At 33.3% G+C, this 23,666-nt stretch overlaps 1 protein-coding gene across 1 annotated transcript in view; it reads right to left on the reverse strand.

Annotated features, from left to right (window-relative positions):
* LOC129216426 (uncharacterized) overlaps positions 1-23,666 on the reverse strand; it is a 102,818-nt gene that overhangs the window by 9,103 nt on the left and 70,049 nt on the right. Inside the window, exons 13-20 of the mRNA XM_054850640.1 lie at positions 22,870-23,090; positions 20,644-20,907; positions 16,365-16,625; positions 14,507-14,679; positions 12,483-12,643; positions 7,978-8,132; positions 4,393-4,471; positions 590-743 (exon numbers count right to left, since the gene is read on the reverse strand). Of these exons, the coding sequence (XP_054706615.1) occupies positions 590-743; positions 4,393-4,471; positions 7,978-8,132; positions 12,483-12,643; positions 14,507-14,679; positions 16,365-16,625; positions 20,644-20,907; positions 22,870-23,090 (1,468 nt within the window). The remainder of the gene's footprint in view (positions 1-589; positions 744-4,392; positions 4,472-7,977; positions 8,133-12,482; positions 12,644-14,506; positions 14,680-16,364; positions 16,626-20,643; positions 20,908-22,869; positions 23,091-23,666) is intronic.

Here is a 23,666-nt window from a genome sequence, read left to right on the forward strand (position 1 = left end):
GATGCATGCAACGTACATTATGCGATACATATACCATATATAATGCAATACATACACCATACATAATTATATACATGCACCATACATAATGCGCTTAATGCACTATACATAATGCGATGCATGTACCATACATAATGCGATACATGTACCATACATAATGCAATACATACACCATACATAATACGATGCATGCAACATACATAATGCGATACATATACCATATATAATGCAATACATACACCATACATAATGATATACATGCACCATACATAATGCGCTTAATTCACTATACATAATGCGATGCATGCACCGCATAATGCGCACCATACATAATGCGATACATGTACCATACATAATGCAATACATACACCATACATAATGACATACATGTACCATACATAATGCGATGCATGCACCATACATAATGCGATAAATGTACCATACATAATGCAATACATACATCATATATAACGATATACATGCACCATACACAATGCGCTGCATGCACTATGCATAATGCGATACATACACCATACATAATACGTTACAAGCACCATAGATGTTATGGATATATACGCAGTTCACGTACCGTTTTACATTGGTCTTGGCAGAAACGGATTTGTACTTCGAAGTTGACGAGGCCTGTAGAAGGAAAGCGGAAAGCTTTGAAATTGGCGAAAAGGGATTTCCTGTCTCGGGCGTCTAGGTTCAAAGCTGGAAAGATACTTGGGTCTGTAGGGCATCTAAAAGATTTGAAAAAACAGACGTGAGAATCTGAATATTTTATGAAAAAAATCATTCTGGCATAAGAATACTTCTGTTTATACTTTTATTTTATTTTTTTTTCTGAAGCAGCAATTTCACATTCCTATTCCTTAATTCTTATTTAAATTAAGAAAAATCACTTGTTCAATGTTTTACTCGTTCAAGTGAAGTATTTTGGTACGGACGCATGATGTTTTTATGTATTTTTGTTTGATAGTTCTTTTGATTTCATAGAAATTATTATTTACAATACCAGGAAACTTGAAAGCCATACTCAGTTGCGATAAAGAACCCCTACTTCAATACATAGAAAAGTGAATTTTTGTAAAACATTTGAACTTTTCTACTGGGAAAAGGTTCCTTAGGGAACATAAACATTTATGGAGTTTATGTTACTTAAGTTGTTCTTCAAATAAATTACTTCATCATTTATAATTTGAGGAGTTGTAATCACGTATAAACATTCAATGCCGTGTTTTTTGTTTTTAAATATCTTACAGTGTTTCTAACACGTAACAATGAAAATAGAAAAAATACTTGATAATTGAATGAGAAAACCGAAAGATGTTTATGTTTCTCTCATTAGGTAAACTAAAAGAGCTATTACTATCAGTAACAACGTTTTTAGACACATAGTTCTACGAGGTGTTCACTTTTCTCTTTTTTTTTTTTTTTTTTTTTGCATTACTCTTTTTTTTCATCTTTTCCTGAAACGTTGCGAAAAAGTTATTTAAAGATCAATTTATGCAGATTTTTCTTCTCCAAAACGGGTTCATCTCCAGTTTCACCGACATTTGAAATCTCCCCTTCCCCCTTTTAAAGAATCAAAGGATATGATTAAAACTGCAAAACAGGGGTGGGGGGAGGATTTCATGCCGGCGTAGGGACACCTCAAAATGAGTACCAATGAGGACAAAGCTGAGGAAAGCAGCATTCAGGGATGCACACCGGCTCCTGAAAAGTAGGATCAAGGACAAATACGTACCAATTCTGTGTTATATGATTGTTCTTTCCCAACATGAAACCATATGGGTTTTCTTGCTGAGAAAATGAGGTATATTAATTTGAAGTCCCTTTTCCAAAAAAAAAAAAAAAAACTGTCACTATACACTACTCAGTGTATTACTTTAAAAAGACAGAGAATTTCTGTTAATATTTTTCATAGAGCCTTTAGCAATGCTTCTTGGAGCACTAATGTCGTAAGTATTCGTAACTGGAAAACAGTGCTATAGTATATCATCTTAGTTATCATACTGAAAATTATCCATGTTTTTTGTTATGAAACTAAACCGTATTGACATAAGGAAGCTTTATCACTCCGCAATGACCATTCTTTCATCTAGCATTGATAACTGCAAAATGTAACTTTTTTTTATCCTAAGTCTTCGACGTTACTTTAAATTTTTAATGATACTAATACAAAATATCTACTCAGTTTAAAATACATTTAAAATTACATGCAATTTACATAATTAAAAAATTGAGTGTATGTACCTATATATCGATCTACAATCTATCTATCTATCTATTTATGTCCGAGTTACTTCTCCCGAACGCCAGTAAACTGACCATTGAACCAGGTATCGATAAATTCGTAATTTTCTGGTTGTTGCACAGGCAACATTAATAAAATCATCGACGGACCATTTGAAAACTTTTATTCACGTCTTTAGGACAACAGAAAAAAGCAAAAATTAAATATGGTAACTATGGCAACTAACAGCCAACGCCAACTTACAAGCGAAGAGGCACTCACAAATGGAGAGATCTCCCAAGTGGAGAGACATTCAACAATGGTCTTTATATTTGGCTATTTAACATAATCCTCTGATAATAATTAGAGGAGGCATCATTTCGCAACTCCAGAGCTCGAATACGCTACCTTGCGGATATTTACAAAACTGCCGGAAAAACTAAAACATTGCGTTCCATGTGTTCATTTTGGGCAAAACAAAGTGTTTGTTACGTGTATTTTTTTATTTGCGTAATTCATCATTTGGAATCGTCATTCGCAACAGCGTAACATAAAAAATATCTGATATAAACTGTGAGTACACATTTTATTTATCTTGTTCTGAGTGAATTTGAATAAATATCAGTTTTTCAATTCGATGAAAAAAAGCGGACTTAACATTGACTGGACACTAGGGCCATGCTGAAAAATTACTCTGTTCCTTAACCTAATTCCACATAAATGATTTAAATAACCTTTGTTACTACAGCATCCAACTGAAATGGACAGTATGCAAATAAATTTTCTTGAAAATATTTATCGCAGAACAGATTGAAAAATCCAGAAAGAACGCTAAGAATTTGAACAATAAAAAGTAAAAGTTTGGAATTTTTATCGCTAAAATATCGTGCTAACCTTACTTTATTGCTCTGCAAAAACTCATTATCGTTGGAAGAGTTTCGCCAAAAAGCTGTTTATAGGGTTATGGTTTTAAAATTGTGTGAAAGAACAATGTACCTTGACAAGATTTCGCATATCAGTTAAATCATTTCCATGACGAATGAATTAAATGCATGATGATTTCTTTTGATATCCAATCATATAGTCATAGAAATAAATTATCTAGTGTTAAATGTAACTCTTGACAGTATGTCACGTATGTGCACTATGTGACAAAAATGTCAACAAATGCCGGAAATGTCACGAAACTGGACATAATATGTACTAAGGTATAGAAAAAACGGTACAAAATGAAAATGCTTTCGAAGCGAACCAAAAATTTATGAATTCCGAATTCAACATCCTGAAAATGGCTGCTTCAGAACAACTTACTGTGTGTTCTGCATTAATTTTTTACTTTCGTAATACTTTTTGATTTCTAATCTCTTTCTTCATGGGTCAGGATAACCAAAAGACTTTGAAAAATCTTTTCAAATGAATAAAGAACAAAAAATCATGCATGCGAACAAAAATTTCTCTCATTTCCTAAGTTTAGAAGCAATTTATACGTTACAGCGTGCGTTTGTTTTAGTTTTTTCATTTGCCATTAGACAGTGACTGCAGCGCCCCCTATTGTTTGTTGGAGTTGCGAATTAAGAACTAGTAATTATGATACTTAGATTTCGACATAGAATCCCTAATTTTCGAAGGCTTTCCTCCATTCAAATTATTATTCAGTGCTTCATCTCATGTTTACGTAACAATGCTTTTATTAAAATTTGTAGCGTGAAGAAAATCATTAAATGAAAGATCTGTTGCCATTTTTTTCTCGAATATGAATAAATAAAAATCTGGCTTTTGTTTTGAGGCTTATCCCGTAATCAGGAGATTTAAAACGAAGGAATTTTTATTTCTTTTTGGTTATTTTTCCGAAATGAGCCGCAAAATTTTACTGATTTTTTTTTTTTTTTAATTCCGATTGTTGAACATGCGTCACTTAACAAAACTTTTATTTTAGAAGTAGACCGTGCAAAGCCGAGTGACGCAACTAGTACGTACATAAAAACTGCAGTAGAAGTACATGAAATAAACAAACACAAGGCGTGAAATAAAATACTATCGCTATTTTACCCAGTTTTTTGAAGAAGAAGATTTTTTTTAAAGGGTAGGAAATAGTTTTGGCAAAAATTCCTTTGAAAAAGTGAAGAAAATTGGATTTAAAGCATTTTCCTTACCCAGTGCTGTCTATCAAGAAAAGAGACTCTCCGTTCTTGCTGCGCGCATATAGGTTGCGGGCAAATATTGCTAAATTGCCTGAAAATAAAGACAAAAATTAGAGAGCATAAAGTTGCGTGGACGTGTATTGATCATGGATAGAACTTTTAGGTTATTGCCTCCAATTTATTCCTTACAATTTTAGGAAAAAAATGTTAGAAAGATACAAATGTTTTTCAGAAAATAGATCTTTATTAGCTATTACTTTTCGTCTTCACTTGAATTTACGGAAAAGTTTCACATAAATTTTAAAATTAAAATGAATATTTCAACCTAATAGTTAAAACCAATGAGAAGAGATAAAATGGGAGGACGGGAAGACTTTCATTCGTGAAGCAAAGACCCCAAGTAACATGATATATTTTAAAACAAAGCGTTGAGAGAAATCAGGTTTCTTTTGCTGGTTTCACGCAAAACATGTCAGCCATATGTCGTTGTTGAATCAAGTAACTTAGGGTCTTTGCCTCAGGTTTTGCTAAGACAGTAATTGGACTTGCTCCCTCCATTTACTAATTCTTGCTCTAAGGTTCGTTCCGCTAATTCTTTTTATCAAATAATTTATTGCTAAGTTAAAGTATCTGTTCAGAATAGCCTTGTGTAGTTTCTGGCTGGTCCAAAAGAAACTTCCCTGTATATGGGCTTTTAGCGGCCTATTCGCTTAACCAATTCAACCAAAATTTTAGGTATGGTTGTTTGAAAATATGCGCAGGTAATTGTGATGATCTTAAAGAACGCAAAGGTCACGATTATACAAATACAAATACAAAAGTGACGACCAGCAACAGACTCTGGGCCCAGCTAGACTGGTCCTAGTCAATTTACAATCCCCAGTGAAGATCCCCAATGGCCCTCTTAAACTATCTACTCCCGTGCTCATTACCATCTCTTCTGGTAGGCTGTTCCAAGGTTCCACTACCCTGCTATAATAATAATTTTTCCTAATATCCATGTTAGCCTGAGATTTAAATAGCCTAAAACAATGACCCCTTGTCCTGTTTTCAGTGCTAAACTTCAACCCCGTAACATCTTTCATTTTAATAAATTTAAACAACTGAATCATGTCCCCTCGGTCTCTTCTTTGCTCAAGACGGTACATTTTTAGCCTTCTAAGCCTGGAATCATAGTCTAAATGAGAAAGTTCATTTATTAGCCTTGTAGCCCGCCTTTAAACATTTTCCAATACATTAATATCTTTCTTAAGATTAGGAGACCAAAACTGAACAGCATACTCCAAATGAGGTCTTACCAAACTTCTATATTAGGGCAGAAGAACTTCTTTAGATTTGTTTGAAATAGATCTATTGATAAACCCAAGCATCTTATTGGCTTTGTTACTAGCTATGCTACACTGTTGGATGAACTTGAAATCCTGACTTATTAAGACGCCCAGATCAGTAACTTTTTCTGCCTGACTAATGACTAAACCTTGCAAATCATAACTCGTACACTTATTTCCATGACCTAAATGTAGCAATTGATATTTCCCAACATTAACAGACATACCCCATTTATCAGCCCACTCCGTAACATGATCTAGATCCTCTTGCAGCTGATTTGCTTGTTCTTCATTTTCTACACTCCCCATAACTTTGAAATCATCAGCAAAACAATTCATGTTCCCAGAAATAGTTTTATAAATATCGTTCATAAAAATAATGAACAAAACAGGCCCTAACACTGATCGTTGAGGAACCCCGCTTAAAACATCACTCCAATTAGAATAATTTCCCCTTACAACTACCCTTTCTTTCCTTCCGGTCAACCAGTTTTTTACTCAAATGAAAGTTTTCCCTCCTATTCCTATATCAGCTAATTTGCTAAGTAGAGCAACATGCGGTACCTTATCGAAAGCTTTTTGAAAATCAATGCAAACAACATCTACAGGCTTCTTATTGTTCAAAGCCATGGTAACTTTATCATAGAAATGTAATAAATTAGTTGCACAAGATTTACCTTTCCTGAAACTGTACTGAAAACTAGTCAATAGATTATTAGTCTCAAAAAAATTTACTATCTTAATTTTTATCAATGTTTCAAACATTTTGCGAACCACCGAAGTTAGACTCACAGGTTTATAATTTCCCGCACTCCATTTAGACTCTTTCTTGAAGAGCGGTGTAATGTTAGCCTTCTTCCATGTTTAGCCAGATTATTGGCGCAGTAAGAGGATTTAAAAGTTTTAAAATGGCAATACGCATTTTTTTATTCTGGGATTTAATCACCTCATTTGAAACAGTTGGAGTGTAGCGAAAATTACTAACTTAAAGCATTTGCAGACGAGTATCAAAAAGATCTCATGACAACACGAGAAAGGAGTAGCGTTGACGTCCTTAGCATAACTCACACACTGTAAAAAAAATGTGTAACCTTACTCCGTGTAAAAGCGGTGGCAGCTAGCTGCCTGCATACTAATGGAGTAACTCAACTGATAAAACTGGTGTAAAGTTACGCATCGATCATAATGTTACTTCAGTTTTGTTAGTTAAGTTACTCCATTGCTATGTAGAAAAGCACCAATCACAAAACACCACATGCAAAGCATTTCTTGTGGAAAAACCTCTAAAAAGTAGTGGGGTATTCGTCACACGCCAGTGGTGCAACGAAAGGAGGGGAGGGGGTGAAAACACCACCCAGGGCCATTGATTTGAACATAAATGCAAATTCTGATGCAGTAGTTCATGCATGTGAAAGGACTGTTTTGATCGAAAAAAACTTTCAGAAGGTGTTTTTAATCAAAACATTCCCTTCAGAAGGTATTTTTAATCAAAAAAAAAAATCATCTAGAAGGTATTTCTGACTGCGCTAGTGTCACACGCTAGTCGATTCAAAGCTGCTTGTGATTTTTCTGCAAGTGGATCAACTTGAGAAAAAAGAAAATGAATGTTGTTATCGAAAATTTCCAAATTATCTCGCTCTAACCGTAACCGTGAGCTTTGCGTTGTTTTAAATCATCACAACCTCCAGCCCGTACCTTCAAACAACAATGTCTAAAACTTTGGTTGAATTGATTAAGGGGGGCTTTCTTTTAGTTACTTTGCGTATTTAGATCTCTGTTTTTGTTATTTTCATTTTCATAATTATGTGCTATTACTTTCAAACCCTCAAATGTACCCTTAAAATAAGCCAATCACACCATCATACCATTTACTGTTCCTTTTTTACCAAACATAAAAGTCATTTCGAGTTTGTTATCGAGAGAGATCTTGCGATTTGTTGGCTCCAAAGGATGGTGCATTGATTCTACCACATATTGCTGCAACATACACAAGTAAGCGATAAACATTCCGTACTTTGCACCAAAATTTCTTAAAATTATACACTACCGTATGCAGCCGGCAAATTAGCACCACCGTTTGGGGCAACATTCCACAAAAATCTTTGCACTAACAGCGTAAACAAGGCAAAATGATTTTCTTCTGCTGTCACGGTAAAAATTATTGGTCGCCACTTATCCAAAAGTTCTCCTAGAACTTTACGTGTGAAGATACTAATCAAAAAGTTTTTGAACTAATTCGTATCATACGTTAGAATTCTAACATAATTACTGGCTTGGTCTTTGAGTTCTATCCGCAGCATGAGTTCATCTCCAAGCCCGACGACTCCAGCGTCGCGTCCAGTCCTGTCCAGAACCCGCATCACAACATTAGGAGGAGGCGCAGTGTTCGTCACGATGGCCGTCACTGGTGGGGGGAACCTAGTCCTAAACAATATTAAAAAAAAAAAATTACCTTCAAAAAGACTTTTTGATCAGGTAAATTAAATTTATTTGCTAGGCAATAGCGAAAGGTGAAAAGAAATTCATTCCTTTTCAAGCTTTTCCATCTATTAACGATATAGAATTGCAAATGCTAATGAACCAAATTTAAGCAGGAAAATTTCCGGAAAACTATAACGAAAGAAATTTACCCAATCTCAGAAAACATTTTGTGCAAAATTTCAAAAAGATGCTTTTTGAGAATCGATACCTTGTAAGCAACAAACTGAGCTTTAAAACAATCATGTTAAAAATACATAAAACAGTTGCCCGACCTGTAATGGCATATGGCTGTGAAAACTAGACCTTGACATAAAAAATATTGTTCACTTGTAAATATTCGGGCGAAAAATGATGAGAAAGATTTGCGGATCAATCCAACTAAATGAGGAGAAAATGATTAAATTTGGAAACAGAAATACTGTTAAAAACAGCAACATAGTGAAATGAATTAAAGCAGAACGATTATCCTGGATCTGCCATAAAGACGTAGACCTGCTGGTAATCGAGCTCTTATATTTTAAGCCAATGTTGAATATGCCGAAAGGAAAACCAAAAGGACCAACTGGGCTAGACGATGCATCTTCAAATCATGAAAACCACCAGATCAGCAATTGAGGGGAAAATAGTTAAAGACGTAGCCATCAGAAAGAGGATTTTGAAGTAGGCTGAAACCCATCCTTAGTTGCAATGTGAAAAAAGAAAAATTTGCTGGAAGTACAACACTCTTCAATTTCGTCTATGATTTAAAAAAATTAAAAAACAAGATCCAAGCACAGAAGTATTTCCTGAAAACTTCAGCAAACGTCAGTGAACGGATTTCTAAATCTAAATTGAAACCACAGCTAATGCATGCGTTCGCTAAAAATTCCAACAACGTTTTTTAGATTTTTTTAATAACTTTGCAAAATACGGTCTTGTGTAAGTCAATGAGTAAGTTCTAAAAGCAAGAAGTTTCATGTAAACTCCATCAAAGACTTTTACTACAGTCATTTAAAACAAAACGCAAGAGCAAAAGCTGGGGCATTAGCTTAAGAAAGTAGTTTTTAAAATATAATTAACAAAACATTTTTTCATTTCTTCAAAAGGAATGCCAAACTGAACACAAATCTAAGCATAACTCATTGAATAAAAAGCCAAGGAGCAAAAGATTCTGCCGAAGTCCATTTCTCACTTTCGAAGCAGACTTGCAAATAGAAAAAAGTAAGCAAAACTCAAAGATAGGAATGTTTTAGAAAAAGTCTGCTTTCGACTTTTTCCACAGGACTGCAAAATATAAAAGCAAAAATAAAAGCACTGAATAAGCTTCTAAAAGGAAGAAATGTCAAAGCCGCTTTTCGACTCTTTAAAACAAAATGAAAAGACAACGCACAAGTTTCAGAAATGCGAAAGTTCTGCCAAATTCTATTTTTATGTTCAACATGTCTAAAGGATGACTATAGAAGAAAAAAAAATTCACCAACGAAATCAAATATAGTTATTTATTTATTTTATTTATTGTTTTTTTTACAGTAACATGCCTCTCACTCCATTAAATAATTTTATCCAACAGAACTATCTCTCTTTGTTCTCATTCAAATAAGACAATAATTACAATGACAAAATAAAAGAGAAAAAGTCAACAAGTTACATGAAAAGTACTTAAGGATGGCCATCAAAGACCTTGAATTCAGACAATATAGTAACTGTTAAATACCTTACTTTCTAGGAGAGACTAATTGTATTTAGATAGACTGATATATGTTCAGGTGTCTTACTATCATTTGTTTTGACTTTAAAAATTCCAAGAACGAAAAACGGACTTCGTCAAATAAGATACATTTCTACTAATTCTAACTCAAATGGGATAAAGAACGAAACTATCACATGTAAAACCAAACACATTTTTTTCAAATAAATTCCTTCCTAACGGCAACAAAATTGCTTTAAAATCTAATATAAATGGAGAAGAATAAAATATTTTCAACTCAATAAAAAAACATAAATAAATAAATAAATGTCGTTCATAAGATATTTTTCATGAATATGTTTTTATTCATGGAAAAAAAATCATTGATTTTTTACCTATCACTCACTTCCTCTCTCACTGTAAGGGAAAAAAACTCAGTATAAGAACCTGAGTGATAAGTCAGAAAGAATATCCGAATGTAAAAGGAAAGAAGAGTATAAAATATTTGTAAATCTGCAATTCCTTATTTTTTAGAAGGACAGTGTAGAAGTCTACTACATCTCTGCTGCTCTAAATAAATAACTTGTGTTCCAGAAATATTTTCAGAAAATCTTCATTAAAAATGCATGTGTTTCTTGAATTATGCTCCATTTTATAAAAACAAATATCTGGTGAAAAGAGGCAACACAAGTTTTTGAACTCAGACAATAGTAACCTAAAGATTGGAGCTAAAAATCAAATTAGCAATAATTTTGTAACCGCAATGCAAAACAATAAATAAATCAAAATACCTCAAAATATTTTTTGACTTTTTCTAGCCAAAAGAAAATTTCTCAATAGAATTCCAATAAAAATTAAGAAAATCCTAATAAAGTCCAATAATAACTACAGTAAACAAAATTAAACAAGAAGTTTGAAAATTATCACAAGCAGGAGGCATAAACAAATCTATCAACCTACACCTTCTTATTTTAATCTACATCTTCATAAGGTAAAAATTAAAAAATACAGAAAATTTACTGCACATTTGTCACACGAATACTTTTATCAATTTTAAGTGACGTTTGCATTCAGTTTTATCCAATATGATAAAACCTTGAATAATACCAAGTAAGCGTCAACAGTTAATATATTTCGGCAAAGATTCAAAAAATTCATTATGAAATTCGTGCATTTGCTTTTCAAAAAGTGAAACATGTAAGTAATGTTACAGAGAGTTACCAAAAGTTCAACTTGAAGGTGAATAAGGATTATTCAGATGACTTTATTTTGCTTTCAAAAATATGATTTCATTCAAATACTTAACAAAACGAGCAAGAAACTACATTTTTGTTTTAAGACCAAATTTTCATAGAAACCTGAACAAAACAAACTTTTTTCTTCGATGTAAGGAAACGCAGATCCGCAATGAGAGCAAATCACGTACCAAAAACTATTCTGTACTAAGTAAAATTGATGACTTTTCATTATTTATAAGGATAGTAAAATAAATATATAAAAAAAATTTAATAAGTCCACGTCTTTACCCATGGAAAATTCTTGGGATAATTACTTTTGGTCAACATAATAGGTAACCACAACCTGTCACAGCAGCAGCTTTTCGATAATTGTTATCTGGGTTGGAAATAAACTCATGCATTGGATATTAATTTGGGGTCTGAATTTAGGACGCATTTAAAATCTTATTTTTATCTCCGTACATAAAATCCTTCAAACATATACTTTAGCAAGCAGAAATTTTTTATAGTATACAAAACAATACTTTCAGTCTTTCCAGTAGTTATGTTAAACAATTTTAACTAAACATCATGCCAAACAATATGTTAAAAATTATTAACATAGATGTTTCTTTTGGCTGATTTATAAGATGTAACATACAATACATTTCGAACGATCGGACTTAGTAAATAACTAATGTTATCTTTTCTCTTATGTAACACAGTGGCGTAGTTAGCATGGGTGACACCTGTGGGTTATATTGATGGTATAATCTCATGAGAACTTAAAGTAAAACAAAAAAAATCATCAATTTTAATGCAACGGATTTAAATAAGTGTTTTTGAAGTATACAGGGTGTATCAGTACAGCGTTTACAGACTTTCAGGACAGATAGAGTACACCTAAACGATGGGAAATCACATAGCAATGCATGGTCGGAAACGCTTTCCTGGCGTGGTAGTGACGACACGAAAAAAAGCGATCCAAAAATATTTTTAGTTACTGTTTAATTCTAAGATGTTTTTAAGGGGTTTGCACATTCGGGTGTTACAACCGAATGGCTAAGGGCGGCCCACCCTACTTAGCTACGCCACTGAATACAACTTTCAAATCATATATCTAATGTAACTCGATACACAACGCTGCGCCGTAGCGGCAACCACTGACCACCACTGAATGCGCGAATTTTGAAGTAGAAGGCCAAAAATGTCGCATACGAGGATGCAATCACTGGTCTCCTCTGGATGCTGCGCTGTTGCATCCTCATAGCCTACTTCAAAAGTTGTTTGCTAACATGCGCTTTTCGGACGCTTGTCGGTTTACTAGTTGGTCAACAGTTGCCCATGGAATCAGTTTCCAGTTGTGTATCTAGTTAATACTACATCTTTGTTTCAAATGAGAATACTTACGTAACGTCAAGACCAGGTGCCTGTTCAGGAAACATAGTTCCCAAGGTTACCGTCCTGTCTAAAGTTTCGAAGGAACAAACAACCTTAATAGTTTTATCAATATTCGTCACTATAACTGGATGTTGTTGAATCACTACCTCATTGGCATATCTTCCAGATCCCTAAGTACACAATGCATTTGGTTATTATTCATTTGATTACTCTTAAATCTAGACAAGATATCAGTGTTTAACACATATAGTCGCAAAGAAAATTAGAAATTTTATCTTTTTCTGTAAATGAGAAAGTTTTTTTTTTTGAAAGTATTTTTAAAATAAGAGGTTTTTTTTTTTTTTTTTTATATTATAATGCACAATTCAAGGGCTATGTTTACCAATGTTAAAGCAGAGGAATAGTACGTACTCATAGTAGAGTGAGAATTGAACGGTTTAACCTTTTCCGAAAAATAGTACGTTTCAAGGTTATAACTTTCTTTGAAAGAAACATTCAGAAAAGTATACGAAAAACGATAGATATCTACTTTTTAAAAAAAAACTTAGTTTTAAGTTGTGAAATACTTGAATTTGCCCGAACATAATTGTTGACGCAGATTTCTTCTTAGCTAGAATTTTCTTTAATAACAAACTGAGAATAGTTTACAATTTAAAATGTAAGCAGCGACAAAAAGCTTTATTTTGAAGCAACCCACAGTTAGTCACATTAGATCATTAAATCTTAATGTTCATTTTCATTTCACAAGGGAACCACACGAACATTGTAGAAATGGAAGACGTTTATATGAGTAGCAATCTAAAAAACATATTGAGATGTTTTTTGACTCAAAACGTATTTACCCTGGTCCCCGTTACAGAGAAATAAGGACTAAAAACGGCCGAATTTTTATGAACGTGTCTAATTTAAAGACTTGGGGATAAGTTAAAGGTACCACGTGATTTCACCGTTTTTATGTGGCAGCACATCCAGCTACAAAGCGCGTGATAGATATTTTTCGTTATTCTCTTCAACACGCCAAATTTGGCGACTTTTCTAAAAAATATCAGCAAGCTTTAAGGCTTTATGTTTCGATAACGGTTACACGAGGACAAATAATTTACATGTTTTACTCTGTTCTTTTGTTTGCTACCTACACATTTTTTTTTGACATATGACACTATGGTATGATTTCTTGGTTTGTTTAACCTATTCATGCTTGAGTTTGAGAATGATTGGAAAGAGACAAAGCTCTTAAATAAATGTAACGTTTATAGGGTGATTTTTCCTGGTACTGCTAGGCCACCGATGAGATGGAAAGGCAAAAAACCGGTTTACAGGTGGTAACAGACGCATCTATTAGTTTTCATGGATGCAGGTTTGATGAATTCGAAAGAGGCACTTCGAAATGAACGCATAAGTTCATCAAAATTTTCCTTTTATCCTGCCCGGCTCATTCAGATTAAATCATCTTTACTGGCAGCTTGCCAATTTTCCACGACAACCGTGGTCGGATAGTACTATTTCATTAAAATATTTTTCTGAATTGCGAGTAGTTTAGGAAAATGAATTCATTTAAACTATTAACTGTAATCAAATGAAGTTTTAGTCCCATCTCTTAGAGGAGAGGAATTCAGTAGGTCTTCAAAATTTAAAAACTTATACTAAGATAAGAGTGTGTCCCTGAGCTTATAAAGCTGCCATATTATCCAGAGAAAATGAAACTGAACATTAGACTTGGAAAAAAACTACTTGCTACAGTGGCAGACTTACAATGTCGTAACTGCCGCAATCGAATGGGGTCTCGCTTTCATAGGAGTCCCGAAGGGGATAGAAAAATACGCATGATAAATATTTTGAATAGCTCTGTGATTGAGAAAGGGACCTCCAAAAATAGACTGCGGCTGGCCCTAAAACCTATAAGTCTCTCCTGATTAAGGAAGTATACTTCCCGCAGCCTCAGGAAGAGATAAATAATCACAAAGAGAAAGTCTCAAATTTTCTTAATTAACTTCAGCTTACGTTATGAGTTCATAATAATGAGAAAAACTTACTTCTAGAAGAGTGCCGCATCTAGATCCCAGGGATATTGCAAAAAGTAGAGTGGTTTGTCCAGTACCCACCATATAGCAAGCTGTTGGGTTTCCTTTTGCATACACCCTACCATGAAATGGATGTCCAAAATGAACTGTGAGCAGCATATCTTGTTGGTTGCACTGAACGCTAACTGTAAAAGACACAAATCATTTTGAATGAAGGTTTGCAGTATGCAGTTAAATATAAGAACCGCTAAAATTATGAAATAAAGGAAAGATCTGTAAAAACTAATAGTTATTTTGAGCACAGAAAACAAAGAAACATGCCCATCCTCTACAGTTTGTATTATATAAGTTCGTTAATAATTATTTTTGAAGAACAATTCGCTTACTTGTTAAATTGATGCTTTCGCGTACCGTGTGGCATTAGCTATTTTTCTCTCTGGTCGCTCGTTCTGCACAACTTGATTTAAAATTTATTTTTCAAAGGAAAACGTAGTTGCATCTAAGGCCTCCTCTTCACAAGTTAGTTGAATCAACTTTCGAGCTGACGGTTATCAGGATGTGTAACCAGTAATTCAAATAAATTACTGTGAAATCTTTGTACTGTTAATGCTCCATTTTACAATAATTAATTCGAAATTCTCCTGAATGTTTGACAGTTCATGTATTTATGTATTTTAATGCGTTAAAAATGAGATGCGTTTAAAAAGTATTTATTTTTTCTCATCCCTATTCAAAATTTTTATATAAAATTGATCTGACTTTTAAATATTCCTATTTAATATTGATCAAACCGCAAACACACTTCTCGCGCAAACAACACACTTTGCTTGAATGTATCGCTCGGTGATACACCCAAGCAGAGTACAGAATATACAGAACAATAGGAGAGGGTGGGGCACCTTGGGACATGGCGGACTTTCGGACACCATAATTTCAGCTTTAATTTTGTAAACAGAAATTTCAGCTTTAATTTTGTAAACAGAAATTAGTTCTTTTAGGACATCATAGCTGACAGCAGGACTTCAGTGTACTTGGGAATTTCTCACATTAACAAATAAGCACTAATCTAATTTTCTCTGTTTTCAAAGGGTCAGAGTTACGTTACTGGTTAGTTTCATTATTAAAAATTTCAAGTAGAAAATTAAATAATTTAAAGCAGAGCATGTGGGGATTAAAACATGTTCTTTCATAATAATTTAAAGGCTAAAAAAATGTTTTGTACTGCTAAGCATAGCTTTAAAAAAATATTATATATAATAACAACCAAAGTGGGGCAGACTGGGACACACAGTGGGGGGGCAGGTTGGGACATTGTCGCACCAGTGTACAGTACAGAAAAAGCCTATTTCATTGGTACTTAATAAATTTGATGATGGCTTGAATGAACTAAAGTTGAGAATAAGGCTCCTGCTCCTGAAACAGCAGCAGAAAATGCTCTTAGTAATAAGATTTCAATTAGAGAGGCTGCTAAAACATATGAATTTAGTAACAGGACTTTTAAGACGGTATATTAGTAACTTTGAAATGAATATGGAACCTAATAAAATTTGTTAGGCTGTAAGTTTGTAAATGAAGATTTTTTAATCAATTAGGATTGGTATTTTTTATTCATTAAAGTTTTTGCTAGTGTCCCAAGGTACCCCTCCTAGTGGAGCAGGTTGTGACGTTGTAATGACTCTTTAATTTTTTTTATGAAAATTGAACTTAATAAAATAATGGAGTAAAATAAAATTAAATTGAAACAAAAATGTCTAAATTACATGTTCAAGTAAGTTTATTGAAAATTGATTTGAAAATTAAATTTCTAAAAATCATTATCTAAAGTGTGTCCCAATGTGCGCCCCTTCTCCAACCATCCGATATCACAGACCTTGCTCGCACGTTCCTTTCTCGCTATATATCGAGCTGGGCCTCGGCAGAAGTCCGTCAGGCGTCGGCTGCACACTAATCATGTCGTCGCTGCTGAGTGCACAATCTCGGACGACCGTCTCGAAGTTGAGGGAACGGCAAACAAACTTGTCCTCCAAGTCACACTGTCGCTGACAGTCTGCTAGGCTGTAGGCCCTCGAGAGCCTGTCGATGTACGGGAAGAAGCGATCCGGAATGGTCCTGTAGTCGCAAGTGGCAGGTTCTGGGAAGGAATGGCAATCATTGAAAGAACCAGAAAGATGTTTTTGTTATGTCTAAGAACATTATTTAACTCGATAAATTTTAAGATACATTAATGGGAGTTGGTTTTCTAAAACATTTTTAAAAATAAATTTTTTAGTTTTTATATGTTAAAAATATTTGAATCAAAAGCTTTCAACTGACACCGAATTCCATGTTTCTATAGAAATTAAAACTAACTACATTTAAACATTTTTTTTTTTTTTAAATCAGACATGAGATCAACTGATTGTCTCATGTCTGATTTAAATTAAGATTCAATGTCGTTCTGATTAATGAAATATGAACGACAACATTTCAAGCATTGTTATTTACCACGGTCAACGGTTGACCGTGGTAAATGTTAAGCAGTTGATTAATCTGTGCATCTAGGTAACTTTATTTGGCGTAATGAAAACGTGGAAAACAGCCTTTAGGCTTTGAAATGTTGAAAAGACTCATCATTATATCCTGAAATTGTTAATCATAATATAAAATTAAAGGACAATATGATTCAAGATTCATATTAGAAAACGGGAATTAGTTGCAAAATAGCTCGCTGTCAGAACATGAACAAAGCCTTTCAAAATTTTTATCCCAAACAGGGTCGTATGCAAGGGGGTGGTTTATAGGGTTCAAACCCCCTCCGAAATTTTTCATCCAAAGAAATGCTTTCCATTATTTATTTTATTTTTTTATTTATTTTTTGGTGACGAAAATAATATTGTTGTTATTATTATTATTTCAATTTTTGGGGGAATTAAAATTAGTATGACAGAACAATTGTGCGAACTCATTGTGTGTTTATTGTAGTTATTGAGGAATTTATTTACTATGTAACAATATGTTGTTTTGTAAGATTAGCCTCTTCCATTTAGATATTTATTGTAGCAAAAAATCAATCGAATACATATGAAACCAAATAAATGTACCCATAACCATATAAATGTTTCAAAAAAATATTTTTGGTAAAAACCCCTCCGAAACAAGAATCTGGTTACGGCCCTGATTCCAAATAACATCAGAAGTCAAGCTTAAAATTCAAATAGAATAAGATAAGTAGTTCCTACATAAAAACCACAATCACTTAATATCTCCATCAAAATAAAGATAAAAGTTCCTAAAAAATACGTAGGAATAGGAATGAGGTAAAAATTTCTTCTAAAACTGCCGCTCATAATGAGGACAATAATTCTTAAATAAAGACGACAGACCCTTAACACTTCCGTTACAAAAAATACAGCAATTCCTAAATAAATGCAACAGTCTCTTAAAAAATCTCTTAGAATAAAAATAGCAATTCCCAAAAAATCAACCAAATAAAAATCAACAGTCTCTCCAAAATGTCTGCGAGAAAAGTACAACATCAAAGTACAAGGGTAAGAGCATTTGTAACATGAAAACCCCCCAAAAAAGGGTGGAATAGTCCCTAAAATAACGACAACACCCCCTCTAAAAATCTTCCTGAGAATAGGAGTATCAATTTCCTAAAGGCGCAGTTTCTGTACATACCCGCAAGAATAAGGACATCAGTTCCTGTAGTTCCTCAAAATTCACATTGGAGAAGTGATGACAGTCCTAAAGCTTAATAAATTGAATGAATATTTTACTAACTCAATTGATGTTTATTAAAATTTTCTTGGTAAATGTTTCTTACAATTCAGTTCATGTTTCAAAATTTACGTTTTTTCATGTCACCTGTCCTGTATCTTATATGTGGATTATGCATTCATTATCTTTAGATCATTATTTGTCAAAATCAGGCATGAATATTTCTTGGAAATGGGCGAAGTATTGACAATTGTCGTTGATATTATAAATACAGATTATTGCCACGACAATTGTCGTGGCAATAATCTGTAATGTGTAAATCTGCTATTCCAATTCTATAATGATCGACCTTTGAAAAATGTTTCGTTTGTTGCGGGCATTTTCTTTTTTATCAGAAGAGAATTTAAAGGAGAAAAGGAATTTTTCAACTACTTTCGTCTCAACTATTGAGCACTGAGCAGTTTTTAGTCTTTGGTGCTGCCATCTATCATCAATTAATAATATTTTATCACAATTTCATTATTATTTTTTTCTCTGTCGGAATAAAATACATTTTTAAGCCTTAAAAAAAGCAAAAGTAACTTTTAACAAATTTTTCAGAACACTTCCGCACTCGAAACAAAAAGTTATGCAATTATACTTGCGTTTTGAGCACAAATATGTATGTTCATAAAAATACAATAGCACTTCCTAAATCATTCTCTTCTCTTTGAACTTGTTCTTATCAATGAAAACTGAAGTCAAAATAAGTCAATCATGTATTTTATTTGCACGTTTAATTACAGGTACAGGATTGATATCAGACCATTTTGGTTAATGAGGGTTATTTCCTCTATTAGTATTATTTCTATTCTTATTGTTTCTACTATTATAATTATTATTTATTATCTCTATTCTTAGCAGTTATTATCGATATTATTCGTGTTTTTCTTATTATTATTTTTATTATTAAGATTATTATTATCGTTTTTATTATCTTCATCATTATCATCATTATTCTCATCGCCATTATTATTGACTATAATGCTATTATTGTTCGTAATATCATTGCTATCATCATTAGTATCCTTATTACTGTTTCTAGTCGTGTTCCTTGTTGTCAGTATTGTTTATTATTATCATTGTCATTATTATTATCAACATCATTGTTCTGATTAAAATAATTATCATTAGTATTATTGCTATCATCAACATTGTTCACGCCGCAATTGGTTTTTTTTTCATAGTTTAATTATTATCAAAATCATTATCATCATCATTGACGTCATTTTTCACCATTATTGTTATCATTATTATCATCATCACCATTGCAATAGTTATTTTCATTGTTGCTAATATTATCATCATCATAGCCGTAATTTATATCATTATTATTATTATTACTATCGTTGTCGTCGTTTTATTTTTTTTTTCATTATTATTCAAATGATTATCATTATTAACTTTATACGTTGGAAACATGAGTTTTCAATACAACTGTTTAAAAAAAATGTCAAGCGTGTTAATATACATACATGGGCGCTTGAGCTAAAGTTCAGTCAATTGCAACTTAGGATTGCCACAGAATTTACTTTTACACCTAAAAGAATACCTAGCTACTGAGTAAAATAATGAATTTCATGTTTATGACTTACCAAGTAAAACTGTCTTGGATGGAATTTTTTTACAATGCTATAACTGCAGACAAAAAAACATGTTTAAACTAGAGAGGTTTTTTTAATTTATTCATTCTTTTTTTTTTTAATTTCACATAAGCTAAAGCTGCGGAATAAGTTTATACTACCGCAAAAGGAAATAAAAGCATCGAATGATTTCAACAATCGTCTGACAATAAAGTTCAGTGAAGGAAGTCAGAACGACCGAACTGGCAACACTGGGCAAACAAAATTCTGCACCTGCGTAGAGGCAAGTCTAGACCATCTGCTTTCCCCCTCATTTTTCAGTTGAACGTAAGATGTGTTCCGTGCAAGACTTGCTTTACAAAGAGCTTGTTTAATACGTTGTTTCATAACTGAGAACAGAAAAAATGAATGAACAGAAGAACAAATTAAAGTTTAGTTTTAAGCTTGGCAAAACACCGAATGAAACATGCACCATACTCGCCAGATCTTAATCCTCCAGATTTCTTCCTATTCCCCCAATCCAAGCTCCTTTTGAAAGGAAAGAAAATGTGACCATACTCCTGACATCCAACGAAACGTGACGAAGCTTTTGAACTCCATTCTAAAAAATTGCAAAGTTTTCAAGACATGTATACCAGAACTTAGTGATGTTTAGCTATGGGAGATGACTATTTCGAAGGACAGTAAGGTAACTTTCGTTTAATATTTCATCTGCGTTAATGTTAGAGTTTTAGTCACTGAATTTTACTGTCCGAGGTTGAACATACGCGTTATAACGTGAGTGCAACATCCGCGTGGTAGATTTCTACGGTATTTCAATAACCTTACCAGAAGCACATTGGTTCTCCAGGTATTCCATCTCAGGTAAATGCCTTGAAAATACATGAGGTTTCGTTCTTCTATCAGCAGAAAATATCCTGCAGATTCTTCGGAATGTATCGTAAGTAGCTGATTTGCAAGGAGGGATGTTCCTCAGGCAAAGATCTTCACAATCGGATCTGCGAGCCACAGCCGGAATTTCATAATCAGGTGCATCGTGAAAGTCATATCCAGGCATCCGTTCGAAGGTCCATAGTTTATTGCAAGTTGGAGCTGAGAATGAAGAAAATACTTTCATAAGAAATATTTAACATTTATTTCCAGTTTATCCATAACATAGATACTTCTACTTAAAATGAGTAGAAAATAGTTCTTTCTGTCACCCTCAGATTTGATGAGGGGGCGTCCACAAGTGATGTAGCGCTTTGGTGGGAGGGAGGGGGGTTCTTGAAATTGTGACAGTTCATGATCAGGGGAGTGAAGGAATAACAAAAAATATTGACATCATAGATTTTTTAAGAAGAATAAGGCTTATTAAAAAACTGCAAACCATGAGACAAGAGGAGGGGGAGGGTAAAGCCTGACACTTCGTGACAGAGGGGGTAGGGGTCAAATTTTTTGAAAAAAATATTTATGGACATCCTCTTTTGCTATGCCAACTGTAGAATGAAAGATAATCTTTAAAATATTTTTCTAAATTATGCTGAAAAATAACACTTGCTGTTAGTGCCGCCATCAGAGTTTTCTCCTGGAGAAATAAGAGGTTTTTTTCACACCAGTTCTTACATGTGTATAAATATCAACATATCAGGATTGGGGTTATGACTCAAAACCAAGAGGTACTGGAATTTCCATGAAGGGTTGATATCCAACATCCTGTTTGCACCACTTTTTGATTTTTGAAACTAGTTAGCTCATTCTTCCAGGACAGTACGGCAAACATAAATTGATTGATCACCTTTAACAAATATTCTACAGGTCATCACATATTAAAATTGGTTCTATGACCTTCCAGAACAGTTGGTAGCAAAAGGATCAAACACGTGATGATATTACCACAAACAAAATAAATGACTAATAAAAGTATACAAGAAAAATGGAGGCTGTTAGGATATAATCTTTCGAATTACTGAGATATCGAACTCCAAACGATTTGGAGTTACAAACTTCAGTGAGCATCCGAAACAAATTCGTAAACTTTGGTAGTTGCAAACTCATCATAAATACCTACACCTGGCTTTCCGAATTACTATATGGATAGCTAAGCGATATCATGGCATTGTACCAGATTTGCAATAATATTTCGCAATTCTAATTTTTTTCTGAAGAATAAATGTATGTTCAGCAGTGCAGTTAGGCTTGTCTCTGTACGAAATAATTGTTGTGCATTTTTTTAACGGTTAATGATTACACATTTTTTTAATTTTATTTATTTTTAGCTTTTATTTAGCCTTTATTTTATTCATTTACTTTTATTTATTTATTTATTTATTTTAATAACTCTTCAACTCATTTTGTGCTTAAATACCTTCATGAAAATAAATACAAAAAAAATCATTTAACGCAGAAATTACAATGATAAAAACATTACGTGCTGGTTATTTCGTTTTTCTGATGCTGCATAAGATTCAGGCGAAATTCCTATACTTAAAGGATGAGCTTAATACGCTTTACGAGATCTGAATTGCTTAAAGTTGTTCGCAGCTTTAGGGGAATGTGGCTTTAAAGCAAAGAATCTGAATCATTTTATGATACAACTTTTCGTCAGAAAAGCCGTTTAAAGGAGAACGATGTACGAATAATCTTAGGAAACTTACACGGAAGTTTTCGCTTGTATGAATCAAGCGTCTAGGTGAAATATGTAGCAGAAACAGGCAATTTGTTTGAACGTGAAGTTGTTCTTATTGTTGTTAGAGATGAAGTAGAATGTAAAAAACAATTATAACTTTAATGGGAGTAAGATATAAAACTTGCCACCAACTGCAAATTACCTGTACACATTGGAACCTGATTTATAAGACTTTATTTCAGAAAAAGTATTCCATCAGTTGCCCGAATTTGCCCTAAACTGTTTCGAATGTACTCCGTTTAAAAGAAAGTTTACTGAAATACTACACAAACATTACATCTTTCAAAAGTTTTAATTTTCTTACAGCAACAATGCACAAAAAAGTATAGAGAATAAAAAAGAAAATCATTTTGACTCATTAGTCCTTCGATATGAATACAACTTACCCGTCAAGCAAACTTTCTCAAAATAAGCTGTATCTTGAGCAGGCGAGATGGTGTTATCAGGAGCACTTGAGTAAGCATCCAGCCAAAAGCAGAGTTGCTGATACTTGGAGTACTCAATGATGAAACCTTTGCATCGTTCTCCTAGTCGCTGACAGTGACTCTGGCACTCTGTCACAACGCCAATGGGATGTCTTGTTATTAACCTCTCCTTTCGACCAAATCTGCAATATATTTATGATGTTTGTGAAAAAGCAGTCAGTCTAATTGACTTTTTTTTAATTATTATTATTATTCATATTTTAATGCTCGTTATTAAAAAATTGCACTACTTCTTATTTTCATAAATTTGGTTAAAAAATTTAAAACTTCCCTTTTTTTTTTGCTTTGCTTCAAAAGATTTTTGAAAGTAGCAAAGATAGCTTTTTGTTTTGTGACCTTGAACAGCTCCCTTGCTTATAAGCATCTTTTGGCGAGTGCATCTGGTTTAAAATTCATTGCGTTCTTTAGAAGCGGTCTCTGTTGACCGCACCTCCCCTTCAGTTTTAAGAGTTTTTAGCTGTAGTAGAGTAGACATGTCTCTTTACGTTAGAACCGCGGATATAGGTTCATTTATCTTATCCCCGTTATGCGGAAGAAATGAAAAAATATTCTAGATGAGGTTGAGAATTGCTAGAAATGTTCACAAAAGTTACGCAATGATGTTCTAAGGACAATAAAGGCTTAATTATTCTTGGAAATACGACGTAAAATACTAATAAATAATGGACTGTCAAATTTTTCCCGCAATGTGATATCAT

This window comes from Uloborus diversus, chromosome 2, assembly GCF_026930045.1.
Source record: "Uloborus diversus isolate 005 chromosome 2, Udiv.v.3.1, whole genome shotgun sequence".
Classification (NCBI taxonomy): Eukaryota; Metazoa; Arthropoda; class Arachnida; order Araneae; family Uloboridae; genus Uloborus; species Uloborus diversus.